The following is a 15,623-nucleotide window of genomic DNA, read 5'->3' as shown; positions in this document are numbered from 1 at the left end:
TGTATTTTCTTTTTCCAACAAGAACAAATTAGTTCAGAATCTGACTAATTTTGCTGCTGGGGGAAAAAACAGCACAAAGTTTGTGCTCAATCACTCCAAGTGGCAATTGTCTTAATTGTTATGATTTCCACCACTTCCCCTGAGCAGGGAACTGTGGGTTCTATGCAAACTCGCCCACCCGCCCGGTGAGCTCCCGAAATTTCTCCAGAGTGGGAGCTTAATGGCCTGGGGAAGGGTCGCTCTCCACCCATGACAGATTCAGGCGTGTGTCATTCCCCCAGGGTTCTGCGTGTGTTTGGGTGGGAGTTCCTCCTTCGTCACTCTGTCTGCATGTCACAGACCCTCACAAGCATCGGCAGAGAACCTTCCTGCAGTGGCCAGACCCACCTGGACAGGTTAGCAGTCTGGTCCTTTTACACTGTGGTCCCCAGGGCTTCTCAGCCTATGGAGGAAACCCCACTGCTCCACTCACTGTTTTTACTTTTTTTTTTTATTGAAGTATAGTTGATTTACAATGTTGTGTTAGTTGCAGATGTACAGCAAAGTGATTCAATCATACATATACATATATCCACTCTTTTAGATTCTTTTTCCATATAGGCCATTACAGAGTATTGAGTAGAGTTCCCTGTGCTATACAGTAGGTCCTTATTAGTTATCTATTTTATATATAGTAGTGTGTATATGTCAATCCCAATTTATCCCTCCCCTCCTTTTTTACTTCTCGATTCACATCCGTGATGTTGTGAATTACATCCCCCCCCAAAGATATGTTGATGTCCTCGGAGAATAGCCAGGGTCGTATCACTTCTTTGGGGGCTAAGAAGTACATCGTGGATGTCCTTGGATATCAAATAAAGCATTCTCTGCATCTCACGGTCTCCTCAGAAGCCAGAAAGTGGCCTTCTTTGGAAATGGCAGCTGCAGATGTAAGGAGGTGATACTGGAGTAGGGTGGCCCCTTAGTCCAAGGTGACCGATGTCCTTATAGGAAGAGAGAGACACGGAGAAAAGGTGAGGACGCACAGCCCCGTGACAGCACAGAGACACACGTGGGGGAGAACAGTCACGGCAACAGAGGCCAAGGCTGGAGTTATGCATGCAGGGAGGTTCAGGGGTGGACGGGAACAACCAGAGGCCAGGAGGGAGGGTGTGGCCCTGCTGGGACCATGATGTCCAACTTCTGGCCTCCAGAATTGTTGGAGCAGAACTTTCTGCTGTTTAAGCCCCTCCGTTGTGCTGTGTGATGTCTGCCCTAGGAAATTAACACCTGGTTCAAGGCTGTTCTCAGTGTTTACTTCTATCAGCTGATACAATCTGGCTGTCCAGTGGCCCTGGGCTCAGCGGCCTCAGGGGGAGGAGAGAACGTGGAGACCCCATTGTCCCCACCCACACTCCATTAAAGGGAGAAATGGGATTTGTGGTCTCATGGGTGAACTCAGTGGAAATACTCCTGGGAAGCTTGTCACTCGTGTGATGCAGTAGCACCTCTGTGGCAGGAGGTTAAATACAGAGAAGAAATTCCAAAAGGCCAGTTCCAGTACTCCACCCAGTGAAGCAGGGGCCCCCGGGCCCCGTGGCAGCTTCCCTCCCAGGTCCTTGCCTCTTCTCAGCTCCCACAGCGACCCGTCCAACTGCGTGCCTTCACCTTCGCCTGCAGAGGCTGCAAAGCCACGGTCTGCTCTCCATCCCGGTGGTGACAGAAGGGAGGTGGTGACCACAGGAACAGGGCAAAGGTCGGGGCGCTGTGGGAAGCTCTGGTCCCCAGTCTCCTCCACAGCACACGGGAGGAGGCTGCTGCTTTTCTGTAACCCAAACCGCAAGGAGAGTTTGGAGCCCCACCCCCTAAAGGAATCTGGGGTGCGTGTGTGTGTCTGTGTGTGTCTGTGTTTCTGTGTCTGTGTGTTTCTGTGTCTCTGTGTACCTGTGTGTGTCTGTGTCTGTGTGTCTGTGTGTATCTGTGTCTGCGTGTCTGTGTATCTGTGTCTGTGTGTGTATCTGTGTGTGTCTGTGTGTGTATCTGTGTGTCTGTGTGTTTGTCTCTGTGTATCTGTGTGTGTCTGTGTGTATCTGTGTGTTTCTGTGTCTGTGTGTATCTGTGTGTCTGTGTGTATCTGTGTGTGTGTATCTCTGTATATCTTTGTGTCTGTGTGTCTGTGTGTCTGTGTATCTGTATCTGTGTGTGTCTGTGTGTGTCTGTGTCTCTGTGTATCTGTCTGTGTGTGTGTCTGCATGTCTGTGTGTGTCTCTGTGTGTGTCTGTGTGTATCTGTGTGTGTGTCTGTGTGTATCTGTGTGTTTCTGTGTCTATGTGTATCTGTGTGTCTGCGTGTCTGTGTGTGTCTGTGCCTGTGTGTCTGTGAGTCTGCGTGTGTGTGTGTATCTGTGTGTGTGTGTCTGTGTGTATCTGTGTGTTTCTGTGTCTGTGTGTATCTGTGTGTGTCTGTGTCTGTGTGTCTGTGTGTCTATGTGTATCTGGGTGTTTCTGTGTCTGTATCTGGGTGTGTCTGTGTGTATCTGTGTGTGTGTCTGTGTGTATCTGTGTGTTTCTGTGTCTGTGTGTATCTTTGTGTTTCTGTGTCTCTGTGTCTGCGTGTCTGTGTTTATCTGTGTGTGTATGTCTGTGTGTGTCTGTGTCTGTGTGTGTGTGTGTCTGTCTCTGTGAGATGTTTGGAGGGTACAAGAGGAAAGACCTAAGTCACATGTGCCAAACCTTCTAAATGTTACACAGGCTTTAAAAGGCCTAACACACTTGCCCCCTTCTCTGTCTTCCTTTTACCTTCCTGTATTTAGTTGATCATCCACAATTCTTCCAAGTCCCCAGTCACTCTCCAAACAGTCCACTCAGAAGAGTCTCCTCGACCACACTAATGGCAAACAGTCCCTGGGTACTTCCTATGTGCCAGGCACCATGCTTCATACTTACATATACTAACTCATTTAATGCTCACAACAGCCTTATGAGTTGCAAATAATTATTATTATATGTTTATAGTAAGGAAAGGTTAAGACACTCCCACAGTTCACAGATCTGGTAAGTGATAGAATCAGGGCCCGTACCCAGGCCATCTGGCTCCAGAGTCCATACTTTTTATTTTTTTAACTTTTTTATTATAGAAAATTTCAGTATATACAAAAGTAGACAGAAATGTTTAATGAAGCGTTTAGTCATGTCAACAAGGGTCAACTCACGTGCAGTCTGGTGTCATCTATGCTCACTTATTTGTTCCTTCTCCTATTATTCTGAAACAAATTCTAGACATCTTATCATTTTCTCCATGACACACACTTGGGTATGTATCTCTAAAAGGTTTTAGAGAAGATGAAGACACTCTTGCAAAACCATCATGCCTAAAAAATTGAAGAACAATTTCTTAACATTCTCACACTCAAATTCCCAGCGGTCTCATAAATGGCATTGTTACTTTTAAAGTGTATTTGTTTGAATCAGGATCTCAACAGGGCCCACAAGTTGCAGTCGGTCGACTTGTTATTTGTCTCTTTTAAACTATTGGTTTCCCTTCTGCTTCACTCTTTGGCCCCCTCCCTGCAATTCATTTGTTGGCAAAAAAAGGGTCATCTGTCCTGAAGAGCTTCCTACAGTCAGTACTCTCTACCTACACGTTGTTCCGCCTCTGGGGAGCTATGATACGGACTCCTTCTGTATTGTATTTCAGACAGGGAACAGTTCTAGACCCTAGACCCACTGGGGCTCCATAAAATCATAACTAACATTTATACCTGTGAGTATGCACATTTGGGGGAGACAGGACCCATAGCTTTCACTAGGTTTTCAAAACGATTAATGATCATTAATTCTGGTCCAGGCTTTTCATTTTAGAGATGAAGAAACCAGAAACGCAGGTAGGTAAGTTGTCCAAGCTCACACAAATATTCAAGACACAGTGAGGACATGAATGTAGCCCTCAGGACTCCCAAACGGGCATTTCACGTTCTGTTCCATGCCGCATATGTGAGAGGAGAGAAGGATGAGTGGATTGAGATATTCAGAGGGAGAGGAGGAATCAGAGGCATTTCCCCATGTTCAAGGTTGCCATTGACCTGGATCAATGGATTCGTGCCCTGTCCACATTTGGAATCTAAACCTGTAATCAATATTACTGCCATATCACTCTAACACTTCTATTTCTCCATCCTGTGAAGAACCTGATTAAGGCACAGATGTCTTACAAGCTGGATGCTAAGATCAATGATCCCTCATGTGCTGAAGGAAGAATATCCTTCCCAGCTGTGTGACGATTGAGGTTGAGTGTAAGAAATACCCGATTAGTAACCAGTCATTAACCCATGGTTTCTTAATCTCTTTTGATCTGGGGATTTCTCATCAGTAAAATGAGGGGCTGGGTTGTGTTAATCACTTTCCAAGTTTTTTGACTCTGACCGCACTAATATCCATGATGCCAACGCGTATGTTTTTATACATCTTAAAATACTTTTTCACTGAATTATTCTTACCCATTCAACATGGGATGCGTCCTGATCATTTATGCTCTATTTCTTTTTTTAAAAAATTCTAGTTGTTGTCACAATCATTAAGATGGTTTTAAGACCTAGTAATGGGGATCCACTGGCTATTTGAAAAATACTGGGTGATTTTCAAGTCATCATTTATTCATTTACTTGGTCAGTCATTTTACAACTGTTTATTGAGTATTTAAGAGGTGTTAGACACTGTGGTGGAAGCTGAGAAAATGGCACTGAACAAAACAAAGCACTTATCCTGTGCTTACATCCTATGGAACCTCTAATTCTGTGAGGTCATGTTTGATAGGATTTTTCAGAGGGAAGGGAATTCTGAGTAAATCAGCTAAAGTCATAGAATGGGTTTGACTTAGAGGAAAAAGCGTCAGAAACACAAGTTTTTTCAACCCCCTGGCAGGAGCCCACTGCAAAACTAAAATAGTCTAAACCCAAACTGTGTGATTTTTGTGTCAAATGAAGATTTCCTGTGGGTCCTAAATCTGTTCCAGAATCTGCTTGGAAATCAGGGCTTCTCTCACCTTTCTCCATTGCAAAGATCAAAGTGGTTGACAGGCACGCTTTTCAGATAATCGATTCCAGAGACCACGGAGTGATAGAAATGAAGGGTAGAGAGCATCTGACTGAGGGACACGCCCTTGCAAGGTGTCGTCTCCATAGTCACTCACTAGCCACACCCCCAGTACTTCCAAACCTGCAGGTGGGTCATTGAGTTTGCTTTCCAGAAACCTTGCTGTACCGCTTTTTTCCAGCAGAGGACAGTAATGCACCACAATCACTGCAGACAGGCCCCCGCGCGCGCGCGCGCATGCAACCTGCTTGATACCTGTCCTGTGATATTAGGTACTGAAGAATAAGGACGTCCCAGGATTTTAAACAAATTCTAGGTAAAGCGAGCTCCGGGAAAAATGCTGAAAAAGGAGACTTTTATTTTAGGTGGCTGCTTGCAGCCTCTGCCTTCCGACCCCTCCCATCAGGAGTCCCTGGGAGACGTCATCCAGCCCCAGAGAGGCCCTCTTTCAGGTTTGGCCTCCTGGCAGTCTGATCTTCCCATTTTTTCCATTCCCCAAGCTTTGTAGCACCCTCTAAGGTCATGCAACGTCCCTGTGGCCTTCTGAGTCCAGGCTTTATGTACAGTCTTCCAAACATCACACTTTCTACTTTAGCTGCTGGGGATGGTCAGGCTCCCGCCCTCTCCTATATATTCCACAGGTGGGAAGTGGTGAGTGCAGGTTGATGGTGAGTGCAATCCATGCTGAGTCATCCTGATTGGGAGAAGTAGGCTGTAAACTCTTAATCACACCCACCCTTCTCAGGGTTCAAGCAGTTTTCTGACGCCCTTTCTTCCCTCCTCTTCACAGACCTGTACCTGCGCTTTTTAGCACTGATGCAGTATGGCCTGGCTTCCCCTCCTCAGAGGTGATGGCATTTTTACAAGGCCGCAGGCCAAGAGAATTTTCCTTCACCTTACATTTCTACGTGTGTACGAAAGTAGTTAAAACGCTCTGTTAACCATTTAACTAGTGTGCTCTTCTGGGAAAGAAAGACATTTGAGCAGAAGGCACTCCTCCAATAGAAACAGATGCCACAAAGAACAATATATTTAGGCACGATTCACCTTTTCCAAGCCCCACTGGCTCCTTCCCTATCCAGCCCAGGGAATACAGACCCAGGTGCCACCCTGCAGTTAGTCCAGGAGGGCTCTTCTGAGTGTATGCTAATGCCATGGATTTACTTTTATTAAGAGAAAGGGCAGGAAGGGATCATGTAACTGGGAAGAGTAAGGTTACCATGAAGAGTCAGCAAGGATTACAGTTCCCAGTGATTCTGAGGTTGAACTTGCCATTTTGAAATATTCTCCCAGTGGCTGGCTTCTGTTGAATGAAAAAAAAAAAAAGCACAACCTAAAAGTTGAGAGTTATGTTTTATTCGATGGACTTTCTGAGGACTCCAGCCAGGAAGACAGCCTCTCAGATAGCTCCAAGGGACTGCTCCAAAGAGGTAAGGGAGGAGCCCCAATACATAGTTTTTGCAACAAAAGCCAGGTAGTTGGAACATCAAAAGATTACTGCTAGGGCTTCCCTGGTGGCGCAGTGGTTGAGAGTCCACCTGCCGATGCAGGGGACACGGGTTCATGCCCCGGTCTGGGAGGATTCCGCGTGCCGTGGAGCGGCTGGGCCCGTGAGCCATGGCCGCTGAGCCTGTGCGTCCGGAGCCTGTGCTCCGCAACGGGAGAGGCCACAACAGTGAGAGGCCCGCGTACCGCAAAAAAAAAAAAAAAAAAAAAAAAAAAAAAAGATTACTGCTAGTCACAAAACGCAGACATCTCAAGTTAATGAATTTAGTGCTTTTCTTTGTATCAGAAGGTGCCAGAGTCTGGGCTCATTGAACTCATTCCTTTTATATGCACCTTAGCTATTTGGGCCAGTAGCCTGCTTTTCTCCATCCTGAATTCCCACAGGGTGCACAGTTGTGGGGAGATGCAGTGGCTGCTGACTTGATGGTTGGAGAGATCCGTTATTTACTGATATGGCAGGTGACATGCTTTGTCCACACTTCCCTTCTAGGTCAGTGGCTAAGATATAATGCAATGGACAGATACTTTTAAACGTCTTCAGGGGCTTCCCTGGTGGCGCAGTGGTTGAGAGTCCGCCTGCCGATGCAGTGGACGCGGGTTCGTGCCCCGGTCCGGGAAGATCGCACATGCCGCGGTGCGGCTGGGCCCGTGAGCCATGGCCGCTGAGCCTGCGCGTCTGGAACCTGTGCTCCGCAACGGGAGAGGCCACAACAGTGAGAGGCCCGCGTACTGCAAAAAAAAAAAAAAAAAAGTCTTCAGTATCTTCAACAATGCATTGATTTTTTTAAAAAAATGTTTTAAACACCTACATTAAGGTACTACACCAGTAGAAATTAAAAAAAATTGTAAAGGTGAGAAAGAGAGGGGACAAAAATGGGAACTAGAAGTAGTTGGGGAGAGGAAGTGTTATTAGAAAAGAAACTCGGGGCTTCCCCGGTGGCGTGGTGGTTAAGAATCCGCCTGCCAATGCAGGGGACACGGGTTCGAGCCCTGGTTCTGGGACGATCTCACATGCCGCAGAGCAGCTAAGCCCATGGGCCACAACTGCTGAGCCTGGGCTCTAGAGCCCGCAGGCCACGACTACTGAGCCCACGTGCCACAACTACTGAAGCCCGCGTGCCTAGAGCCCCATGCTCCGCAGCAAGAGAAGCCACCACAATAAGCCCACGCACCACAATGAAGAGTAGCCCGTGCTCGCCGCAGCTAGAGAAAGCCTGCGTGCAGCAACGAAGCCCCAATGCAGCCAAAAATAAAATTAATTAATTAAAAAAAAAGGAAAGAAATTCTTTGGGCAGGGTGTGGAGACAGCCACCAATAACTGCTTCAGTTACCACTAGTGGATTGATGTCCTGGGCCCCATGAGGTTTACACCTATTAGTGAAACCCAACAGGGGGATTTGCTTGGACAAGAAGCAGTAAAACTAAAGCTGCCGTGTCTGTATTGGCAGTAAACTACCCCATGACGCGGATGCCTTCTGATTGAGGTCTGTTACTTTATCGTGTTCCTAAACTGGCTCATTATCAGAAACAGCTGTTATAAAAATCAGATGCCTGAGACTCATTTCAGACCCAATGAATCCAATGTCTGGGCAGCTGGGTTTTGTTTGCTTTTTTTCTTTTTAAGCTCCTCAGTGCTGCTGGATAGCTTGTTTTTTCTTTCCTGAAAATGTTTCAGGAATAGGATTACATTTCTTTTCAGGGATAGTAATTTAAACAAGTTTTGTAAAAAGAGTACCTATGATTTTGATAATATGTCGCCACACTTATTTGCTTTTTTCTTATGACTTAGTTTTCTCTTTGAAGGAGATGCGTTTCCCCTCTTGGTTCTGATCTTTTCATTACAGCTGCAAGTATGTAGATACTAGAGACGTGGAGAATTGACACGAGCGCCCTGTAGCTCTTCAGTCAACAAATATTGAGTGTCCTGCGGTGAATGTGTAAGACCCAAAGGCCCGGCCAACAACTGGGAGGGTGCAGAAGTTCAGGGATTGACAGTAGAATAAAGAAAGGTAAAGTGGAAAAAAACAGAATGCTGTAGTGGGAGGATTAGGGACCAGATGGTTGCATTTGTTCATTGAACATCCTTGAGCAACAGAGTTATAACCACGAATAATCCGCAACCCCTGGCCCCAGGGAAGCACGGGTCCGAGAAAGGTAACACTTTCAACCGGAACCAACCACTGACACTTCAGTGTGAACTGGGACAAGAGCCCTTTTCCCACAGGTGGGAGAAGAGAGAGCGGGCGGAGCGCGGTGAGGACTGCGTTGGAGCGAAGGAAGGACCGCCCCTTCCCCTCTAACTGATCTAAGGGCCCGCCCCGACCCCGGACCTCAAGGCGAGAACCATCCCGTCATCACAACAGCCTCCTCCCGCCCCTCCCACCCGCTCTCACTTTGCTGTGTCCCGAGAGGGGAGGGGCGGGGCCAGCTCGCCGAGTCCACACTCCCGCGAGAGCGCCCAGTCCCGCGGGCTGCGCACGCGCAGACCCAGCACGCCTGCGCCTCAGGCCCGGGCACTCTGCCGCGAGCGCTGGGAATGTTTGGCGTTACCAAGGAGCCGCTGGTCCCCCCGGCAAGGCGGGAGGACCAAACCCGACCGAGGTGGCCGCGGCGAGAGCGGCTGCGATGATGTCCAACCCAGTGCATGGCCTGCCCTGTCTCCCGGGCATGTCCTTTAAGGACTCCACGGTGAGGACTTCTCTGCCCAACCCCCTGCCCCCACCCCCGGGCGGCCTCGGAGGGCTTGCAGCTGCTCGAAAGATTGCGTCTCCCTTCTCGTCCGCTCGAGTTTGTCCTCTTTCCCTTCAAACCCGTCCCTCTGCCCCAACCTTGTTCTCTTTTCTCCCTCACCCAGCCTCACCCTCCCTGTCCCATTTTGCCCTCTGCCCATCCCTCTCTAGTTTCTCCACTCCACCCTGGCAGTGCGTTGGCCTCCCAGCGTTCTTACTTCCTGCTCTCCTCAAGCCTCTGCCTCCTCTAGATCACTGATTTCCCCGCCTTGCTCCCGAGCTCTCCCTCGGTCCTCTCCCTAGCTCATTCTCCCACCCCATACCCTTCTCTGATGAGCTCCACCCTAAAACCCTCCCTCCTAGTCTGGGCCCTTTCCCCGACTCAGCCTCTCTACACCTTCATCCTTATTTCCACAGCCCCATCCCACCCACTCTCCCCAGGCCTATCGTTCCCGCCCGCGTTCTTCCTCTTCTGAATCCTAGACCTAGTAAGCGCCCCCACTCCCAGCTGCATTTCCTGTCTTATTTACCACTTCCACCCATTGGCTTCTTTCTGCCAGGTCCTTTATTGCAGTCTCCTCCCTTCTTACTTATGCGTCTACCACACCTCATCCCTTTTCTACAGTCTGGTCCCACCTTCACCCTGTTCTTGTTTAACCTTCTTTCCCAGTTGTTCTTTCTCCAAAAGATAGGCTTTCAGCACTTGGCCGTCTTCCTCCCAAACCATCCTCAGGTGCTTTGTAGGAGATAATTCCACATAAATTCCCTCCACTACTGTTGATTCGTTGCTGTTTTTTCTTCTCCTAGCCCTTTTCTTTTCGCTTTAACATTTTTATAAAAGATTCCTATTTAGATTTTGTTTCACTCTTCCCCTACTTTGTGTTTTTAGTTGCATCCTGTAGACAAAATTGAAGAGAAAAAAAAATAGGCTTGTGTTTTTTTTCTCTGACATAGTTTAGCCCTTGACAAAATTATTATTTAATTCTGAAATTTCAGGGTTACTGAAATATATGTTGGAATATCAACATTAAGATTCAGTAGGCCGATAGGCTGATTATCAGAGATGAAACGATAATAATTTATATTTATATAGTTTAATAATTTAAACTATAAGTTCCTCTCCCTGATCATGAAGGTCAGATAAAATACATAGTCAATTTATTTTCTTTGGGAGAATGAATTGAAATTGAATGTTTGGTGAGGGAATTTGGATTCTGAATCTCTTCTTCATAGTTATTCCTGCATTAAGACACAGCATTGTAGATTTTTTGCTTCAGTGGACTTTTCAGTTTTATGAAACTTAAAAATGTGGTAGGCACGTTCCTGCCCTGTGCAGGGACAGCTTACCATTTGCTGTTGGTGAGTGTGGGTTACCCATGGGGCAGGGTTGATTTGATTTGGGATTACAGAGGTGTGGGTTGGAGGTGCCAGGCTCTGAGAACATATATTGCCATACTACAAGTAAGATGAACTGTGCATTGGACATATTTCAGATTTTAAATACACTGGCCAAGTGTCAGCCAATTTGCCTTATTTTGATATGTGAAAAACATGATCACTATCTTCAGCCCTGAAAGACTAGGTATGTGTAACTCTCAAGACCTTCAGAAGATGAACCACAGGAACTAAGGTGGGGAGCCTGAGGTGGCCTTGCCTGGGGTGCCCTTGAAGTCCACTGATAAAGGTCGTATAGCTGAGTGATGGTAGAGATGTCTGTCTCAAACGGGAAAAGCAAATGAAGCAGCTGATGTTGCTTCTGTCTTTAGAGGTGGGAGAAGAGGAGCTTGAAGTTACACAGGTTACCCAGTGATGAAGTCAACTCAGCCCATTTTGTTCTGTGTCATTTGTGTTATGTCCTGTCAACTGATATGTGACCCTGAATGTACAACTCATAAAATAAAGTTCACAGTCCATAACTCTTAGCAAAAGAAGTTTACTCTATTGCACCTTTTATGCTAGTACAGATCCTGAGAGATGGTTGGTTGGGCTGCAAAGAAATTAGGTAGGTAAGTCAGTAATTTTTTTCATAAAAAACATTTTATGATTTATGTGTGTATATATATTTATGTGTGTAAATATGATTTTGAAAGCAACATTGCGAAGAACAGAAAAAGGAAAAAAATTTCCATAAAATTAACATAATCTCTAATTTTCCCTTCCACTTTTTTCCAACTTTATTGAGATATAATTGACGTATAAATTTAAAGTGTGCAACCTGTTGATTTGATATGCTTGTATTTTGCAAAATGATCACCACCATAGCATTAGCTAACACCTCCATCCAGTCATATAATTACCATTTCCTTTTTGTGATGAGAACATTTAAGATCTACTCTCTTAACAACTTTCAAGTATATAATACACCATTGTTAGCTATAATCATCATGCTGTACATTAGATCCTCAGAATGATTTCATTTTATAACTGAATAAACTGGAAGTTTGTATCCTTTGACCACTCTCTCCCCATTTCTTCTACCTCCACCCCCTGGTAACCACCACTCTACTCTCTGTTTCTATGAGTTTGGATTTTTTTAGATTCCACATATAAATGATATCATGCAGACAGTATTTGTCTTTCTCTTGCTGAAGTTTTTCACTTGACATAATGCCCTCAAGTTTCATCCAAGTTGTCAGAAATGGTAGGATTTCCTTCTTTCTCATGGCTGCATACTATTTCATTGTATATACATGTATAAATATGTATATACACATTCATACACACATATATGTCATATCTTTATCCATTGCTTGAAACAGATTGTTTCCATAACTTGGCTATTATGAATAATGCTGTATTGAACAAGGGGGTGCAGGTATCTCTTCAAGATCCTCTTTTCATTACCTTTGGATATATACCCAGAAATGAGATTGCTGGATTGTATGGTAGTTCTGTTTTTAATTTTTTGAGGAACCTCCACACGGTGTTCCATAATGGCTGTACCAATTTACATTCCCACAAGGGTTTTTTTCTCCACATCCTTTTCAACAGTTGTTAGCTCTTGTCTTTTTGATGATAGCCATCCTAGCAGGTGTGAGATGTTATCTGATTGTGGTTTTAATTGGCATTTCCTTGATGATTAGTGATGTCAAGCACCTTTTCACATACCTCTTGGCCATTTGTATGTCTTCTTTTGGAAAAATATCTATTCAGTTCCTCCACCCATTTTTTTTTCCTCTGCCCATTTTTTAACCAGACTTTGTTTATTTGGATTGTTTTTGTTTTGCTATTGGGTTGTATGAGTTCTTTATATATTGGATATTAACCCCTTATTAGATACATGATCTGTACATTTTCCTCCCATTCTGTAGGTTGCCTTTTCATTTTGTTGATGGTTTCTTTTGCTGTGCAGAAGCTTTTTAGTTTAATGTATCCCATTTATTTATTTATTTATTTTTGCTTTTGTTTCTTATGCTTTTGTTGTCAGATCCAAAAAATCATTGCCTAGAACAATGTCAAGGAGCTTTCCTATGTTTTCTTCTAGGAGTTTTACAGTTTCAGGTCTTATGTTTAAGTCTAATCCATTTTGAATTAATTTTTGTGAGTGGTGTAAGATAGGGATCCAGTTTCATTCTTCTGCATGTGGTTATCCAGTTTTCCCAACACCATTTATTGAAGAGACTATCCTTTTTTTTTTTTAAAAAAATTCAAGTCTTTATTGAGCACTTAATATATGTCTAGAACTGTATAAGACACTGTGGAGACTAAGGAAGACATAAGATAGGGTCTCTGACCTCAAAGAGCTAGAAATTTAAAGGAAAAGACTGCATTTCTGAAACAAGAGAAAAATATAGGGAGGATGAAACTGAGTGAAAAATTGTGTGAGACAAACTCTGAAGTATCAAGAACAGAGAAGCCAATGTAGGCTAAAGTAGTTTTAAGAGAATTTGCTCTGGACTTTGAAGTGATGAGTAAGGGGGTGTGGCATTTAATCTTGGATTTAAAGAATTGACAGATAGGTATCCAGAATAAAAGCCTGGCTAAAGAAAATGGATAAGTTTTCTGAAATTGAGAATTTTTAATGCAGATCAGATCAAAGATGCTATCTGTTTTGCTAGCTAAAATAATGACAGTTTAGAGTCAACTAGTGCAACCTACTATGATTACCAGTATTTAAGAAGTTAATTGTTTTCAACTTTTTTTTACATGGAAAAATAAAAACATAGCTTAAAATCTTATATTATAGACTGAATGAGATGCTTAGTATAGGTTTGTGTACACTGAATTCTCCATACGATCTTGAGAACTAACTGCAAAAGAGAAATTTATTTTTGCCCATGTCTCTAAAGAAGAGATATACTTTCAAAATGTCTTTAATTTGTGGTTTCTGACTCTGGTGTACCATTTGAAGTCCTGATTTCATATTGCAGATTATTTTGAAATTACAGAACTAATAAAGAACATCTGTGTTAATAGCCTTACATGTCCAACAAAAAACTAAAGCAAAAGATTTTTAAATTGATAAAAACATACAGTGTAACTTTTGTTGGAATTTGCTAGTTTTAAAAACAATACTTTTCTAAAGTTGCCACTTCATTTGAGGGATGGTATAAAGATGGGCTGAATATAGAGTTAGAGCACAGAAATATTTCATGCTTCTCAATTCATTAGGCCTGATTTGAGGCCCTTCTCTAAGTCCAGTTCACATGGGCGTGTGGTCCCTTGCATCTATGAGGTAGACAGGCTGGAACAGAGGTAGTGAGAGTGGAAGGGTGCTTCCTGCCTTGGCTCTGAACCATGTGTATACAGACAGGATGGTCCAGCAGACTCACTCTCTCATACATTCCAGAATTTTTCTACAAAATAAGCAGAATATCTCAAGTTAAATATTTTTCTTGGATTGAGTTTTAATACTTCTTGATTATTTTTATTGTTTGGAATAACAGATGTTCACGCCTGTTAAAGGACCCCAAACTAGTGAATATAATTAGAAAAAATAGAAACTGAAAAATACTTGCCTACCCTTAAGAAGAAATGACATTTTAAGTTTATTCTATACTAAATAGCCAAGAAGAAATTTAAGAATTCTCCTTTGGAATTTTGGATGTAAGGATTTGTATCCATTCAGCCAATCTGTGTCTTTTGGTGGGAGCATTTAGTCCATTTACATTTAAGGTAATTATCAATATGTGTGTTCCTATTCCCATTTTCTTAATTGTTTTGGGTTCGTTATTGTAGGTCCTTTCCTTCTTTTGTGTTTCTTGCCTAGAGAAGTTCCTTTAGCAGTTGTTGTAGAGCTGGTTTGGTGGTGCTGAACTCTCTCAGCTTTTGCTTGTCTGTAAAGGTTTTAATTTCTCCATCAAATCTGAATGAGATCCTTGCTGGGCAGAGTAATCTTGGTTGCAGGTTTTTCTCCTTCAACACTTTCAATATGTCCTGCCAGTCCCTTCTGGCTTGCAGAGTTTCTGCTGAAAGATCAGCTGTTAACCTTATGGGGATTCCCTTGTGTGTTATTTGTTGTTTTTCCCTTGCTGCTTTTACTATGTTTTCTTTGTATTTAATTTTTGACAGTTTGATTAATATGTGTCTTGGCGTATTTCTCCTTGGATTTATCCTGTATGGGACTCTCTGTGCTTCCTGGACTTGATTAACTATTTCCTTTCCCATATTAGGGAAGTTTTCAACTATAATCTCTTCAAATATTTTCTCAGTCCCTTTCTTTTTCTCTTCTTCTTCTGGAACCCCTATAATTCGAATGTTGGTGCGTTTAATGTTGTCCCAGAGGTCTCTGAGACTGTCCTCAGTTCTTTTCATTCTTTTTTCTTTATTCTGCTCTGCAGTAGTTATTTCCACTATTTTATCTTCCAGGTCACTTATCCGTTCTTCTGCCTCAGTTATTCTGCTATTGATCCCATCTAGAGTACTTTTAATTTCATTTATTGTGTTGTTCATCGTTGCTTGTTTCATCTTTAGTTCTTCTAGGTCCTTGTTAACTGATTCTTGCAATTTGTCCATTCTATTGTCCATTCTATCTCCAAGATTTCGGATCAACCTTACTATCATTATTCTGAATTCTTTTTCAGGTAGACTGCCTATTTCCTCTTCATTTGTTAGGTCTGGTGGGTTTTTATCTTGCTCCTTCATCTGCTGTGTGTTTTTCTGTCTTTTCATTTTGCTTATCTTACTGTGTTTGGGGTCTCCTTTTTTGCAGGCTGAAGGTTCGTAGTTCCTGTTGTTTTTTGTGTCTGTCCCCAGTGGCTAAGGTTGGTTCAGTGGGTTGTGTAGGCTTCCTGGTGGAGGGTACTAGTGCCTGTGTGAGGCTGGATCTTGTCTTTCTGGTGGGCAGGTCCACGTCTGGTGGTGTGTTTTGGGGTGTCTG

The 15,623-nt window shown here is 43.7% G+C and overlaps 1 protein-coding gene across 2 annotated transcripts in view; it reads left to right on the top strand.

The window, feature by feature from the left end:
* The first annotated feature begins 9,074 nt into the window (after positions 1–9,074).
* Positions 9,075–15,623, top strand: part of EFHC1 (EF-hand domain containing 1) — a 64,908-nt gene continuing 58,359 nt past the window's right edge. The window contains exon 1 of one of the 2 annotated variants that reach the window (XM_079934900.1): positions 9,075–9,263. In XM_079934900.1, coding sequence (XP_079791026.1) covers positions 9,201–9,263 — 63 coding nt within the window. In that variant the 5' untranslated portion in view covers positions 9,075–9,200. The remainder of the gene's footprint in view (positions 9,264–15,623) is intronic. The other variant, XM_079934901.1, reaches the window with a different exon arrangement.

This window comes from Stenella coeruleoalba (assembly GCF_951394435.1).
Source record: "Stenella coeruleoalba genome assembly, chromosome: 10".
Classification (NCBI taxonomy): Eukaryota; Metazoa; Chordata; class Mammalia; order Artiodactyla; family Delphinidae; genus Stenella; species Stenella coeruleoalba.
The sequence above is the reverse complement of the archived record's forward strand: the minus strand, read 5'-3'. Positions and strand labels throughout refer to the sequence as shown.